General features: G+C 29.2%; 1 protein-coding gene across 2 annotated transcripts; it reads right to left on the minus strand.

Moving 5' to 3' along the window:
- Positions 1-1,693: 1,693 nt before the first annotated feature.
- On the minus strand, positions 1,694-3,349 carry LOC111912335 (60S ribosomal protein L36-2). Of its 2 annotated transcripts, none has more exons than XM_023908061.3 (4): positions 3,201-3,349; positions 2,656-2,760; positions 2,338-2,537; positions 1,694-1,845 (listed from the first exon to the last, which is right to left on the minus strand). In XM_023908061.3, exons 2-4 carry the CDS (start codon positions 2,755-2,757, stop codon positions 1,815-1,817), a joined length of 333 nt encoding a protein of 110 aa, XP_023763829.1. In that variant the 5' UTR covers positions 2,758-2,760; positions 3,201-3,349; the 3' UTR covers positions 1,694-1,814. The 2 variants fall into 2 exon arrangements, with proteins under 2 accessions (XP_023763829.1, XP_023763830.1); XM_023908062.3 differs by having other exon boundaries at positions 2,656-2,765; positions 3,201-3,242.
- Positions 3,350-3,589: the final 240 nt, after the last annotated feature.

Here is a 3,589-nt window from a genome sequence, read left to right on the forward strand (position 1 = left end):
TTTTTTTTGGTTTTCTATTTTTTTTTATAATTTTGGTTCCTTATGGTTTTTTGTAATTTTTTTTATATTTTGATTCAAGTAAATAAAAAAGTTATATTTATATTTGTAATTTTAGTCCACTTTTTTTTCTTTATATTGTTTTTTCTATAGTTTTTGTAATATATATGTTACGACAAATTTAAAAAAATAAAAATAAAAATAAAAATAAAAAAAACTCAAACGGTTTGTCTATTGAGAATTAGTGTTTCAATGATATTTGTGATTTATTATTAAAATAGGAAAACTAGCTAATATTTTTAAAATGTAACTTACAAATTAAATCATATTTCTATATAAGATATCAATAGTTTAAATTCAAAATAATATTTTTCAATTTGATATGGAATAAAGAATAAATAAATAATAAGAGTCGGACTCAACAAAATAATTGTTACAATATTTTAAATTGAAGTTTTTTTTTTTTCATTTACTTGAATCAAAATAAATAAACATATTAGAAAAACTATTGATAACTAAAATTATATATATATATATATATATATATATATATATATATATATATATATATATATATATATATATATATATATATATATATATATATATATATATATATATATATATATATATATATATATATATATATATATATATATATATATATATATATCCAGAGTTAATATGTCTAAACAACATACCGATCTAAATTTTTTTCACGATGCCTTTTCTAGATGGTTTGGCAATGATAATGGCAATGGGTTGTGGGCCACTTAAGAGATTGTCAAAGCACCCACATTAGTGCTCTCGATAGATTTGCAAAGTGCCACATAGGTTAAATGAAAAAGACACGTAGTTATAAACTTGCAACTACAATAAGGCGTGCAACCTAATTATACCAGGACCATTCTTTAAAACAAACAAACGTCAATAATTAATTTACTTGTTATATTTTGTTTGATCCACGATTTGAAAAAGACTTCAAATTGCATTGATGTAAGTTTTTATTGCAAACCATGATTTGGCATAATTAAGAGACTATTGATATGGATGGTCGTACTTATTGATAAGACATGATTCTTTTATATGCTTTTTATGAAGATCTTGGGCAGAGGCAAAAAAGGGCAAGAAAGTAAGTAAAAGTCGTAGAAGATGCTCAAGCCCAATGGGAAAAATAAGGCATCAAGGTAATTGTTCGTAAAGAGTCCAAAAGGGTCAATGCTCAAAAATAGTTTTAAATAGAAAAACCAATACTCTTCTAACTCAGCTGTGTATCTGTTATTGTTCTCGTTCTTAAATTCAAGGGTTCATGTATATGGATTTAGAAGTAAAATACTATATTTGTTGATTAAAAACTTAAGATAATAATGAAAGAAGATGTAAAGGTACAGAACCAGATCGATAAAGTTATTGAAAAGATGCTCCTTTTTAAATCTCTCAACTAAAAGAATTATCAAAGGGTATAAAGCAACCGGGTGGGTGAGGTCAAAGATGGTGTTGTGTGGAAAGTTGGTGGCTCGATTCAAGACTTCTTTTACGCAATATAAAGCTTTTTTGTATGAAAATAGCCGTTGAAATCTCCACCACAAAAAAAAATCTGATAAATGTTTTTTTTTAAATCGTGAGTTTTTGAAAAAAAAATTAGTAACCATTCCACATTAACAATTTGAACTACATAAAATCGAACAAAATCGTATAATAGAGAAGACATATCTTTTCAAAAGAAATAAGTACAAAGGTACCCAATCTCAGCTTAAGTTGAAGTTTTACTTTAATTAATAAAAATAGTTAACAAAATTATGCTAAAAAATTAAATCTCACTTCTTCTTCTCCGCACCTCCCCCAGACCTACAATTAATTTAAAAAAAAAAATAAGAACAAGTTGATAAAATCAAATAATTAAAAGAGTAAATTACACGAATGGCCCCTATGGTTTGGGGTAATATGAACGCTTGGTCCCTAACTTATTTTTTTAACTCGGAAGGTTCCTACTGATTGTTTTCGTTACGTGCTTGGTCCCTACTGTTTGTTTTTGTTACACATTTGGTCCCTATCTTATTATTTAAATAGTGAAAAATAGTGGGGTAGGTAAAATAAGATGAAGGATAAGGATTGGAGGTGTGTTTATTTAAATAAATCGAAAAATCAAGGGCAAAATAATCTTTTTCAGGGACCAAGCATGTAACAAAAGCAAACAGTAAGGACCTTTCAAGTTAAAAAAAATAAGTTATGGACCAAAAGTGCAAATTAACTAAACCATAGAGACTATTTGTGTAATTTACTCTAATTTAAAACTAGTACAAACTAAACAGAAACTAAAAAAAGAAAAGAAAAGAATACCTCATCTTGCGAAGCACACTAGACATCTCCTCTCTCTTCTTCTTTGCTCTCTTGTGGGTACCCAACTTTCTCTTGGCCACCTTAAGGGCACGTTTGTCTTTTCCAACTTTCAACAACTCCGTAATCCTCTTCTCATATGGTGCAAATCCAGCTACTTCACGGATTAAATTCCTCACAAAATGTGACCTTTTGCTTGTTTTCTACACAAAAAATACCACTTTTTCAATCATCATGAACATGTGATCCATACATAATCAAAGACTCAAAGTATACTGCCAAGATTTTTGAGAAATTTTCAAAAATGAAATTTGTACTTACGCCTTTCCTATCAGATGGGCGAGGAGCCAACTCCTTCTTGGTGACAACATGACCTTTGTTCAACCCAACAAACAGGCCTGTGTTTGGCTGTTTTGGAGCCATCACCTACACTTAGTTTCACATCGATTAAACAGTTAGGATTTTGTCAAAAAAAAAACGAACATCTTCAAATGCATTGAATCATCAGCTTTATATCAAATCCACGTTAAGAATCTTTGCTAATAATTCCTATCATGAGCATTCTATTGAAAGAATTGATTAAAAAAAAAAACCTTTTCTAAAGTTAGTTCGGCATTGAAACCGACATAATCAATTAGGGTAAGTATTTGTCTATACATCAGAATCTATGGAAAAACACAGATTATAAGACTTCAAATCAACAAAAACTATCAAAATCAAATCATGAAATGCATCAGATCAGATGCACAGGCGTATGTCAACTCATAATGTGCAAAGTTTAACGGGCGTTAAGAATTCAATATGATCATAAAATAAAATACAGAATCAGTGTAAGATGTAAATTCTATATTGGAGAAGACGCGTACCTCGGCGTATATCTGAATCGGCGTAATATGAAAGGAGAAACAACGGGAAGAAGATTAGGGTTTTAGGTCAGGACATCATTTTAATTTAAGAAACTGAGAATGGGGTTTTTCTTTAGGCTTCTGTATGTTAAACTAAGGCCCATGTTCAAGCTATGACACTATTGGCCCATATATGTAAGACCCACGGGCCATGAGTTGGGTAAACCGGATTTTCTATCTCTTGTAGACCGATTTTGAAACGGATTCAGTTTGAAATTTTGGATGATACGCGAAAGGAATTGGATTATTGTAAACCGATCTTTGGTATAAAATAATTGGAAAATGACTTAAATCGAAACCGATAACACAAAAAATGTTCTTTTAAGTCATTAAACTTTTAATTGCATCAT

The sequence above is a fragment of the Lactuca sativa genome, chromosome 3 (genome assembly GCF_002870075.4).
Source record: "Lactuca sativa cultivar Salinas chromosome 3, Lsat_Salinas_v11, whole genome shotgun sequence".
Classification (NCBI taxonomy): domain Eukaryota; kingdom Viridiplantae; phylum Streptophyta; class Magnoliopsida; order Asterales; family Asteraceae; genus Lactuca; species Lactuca sativa.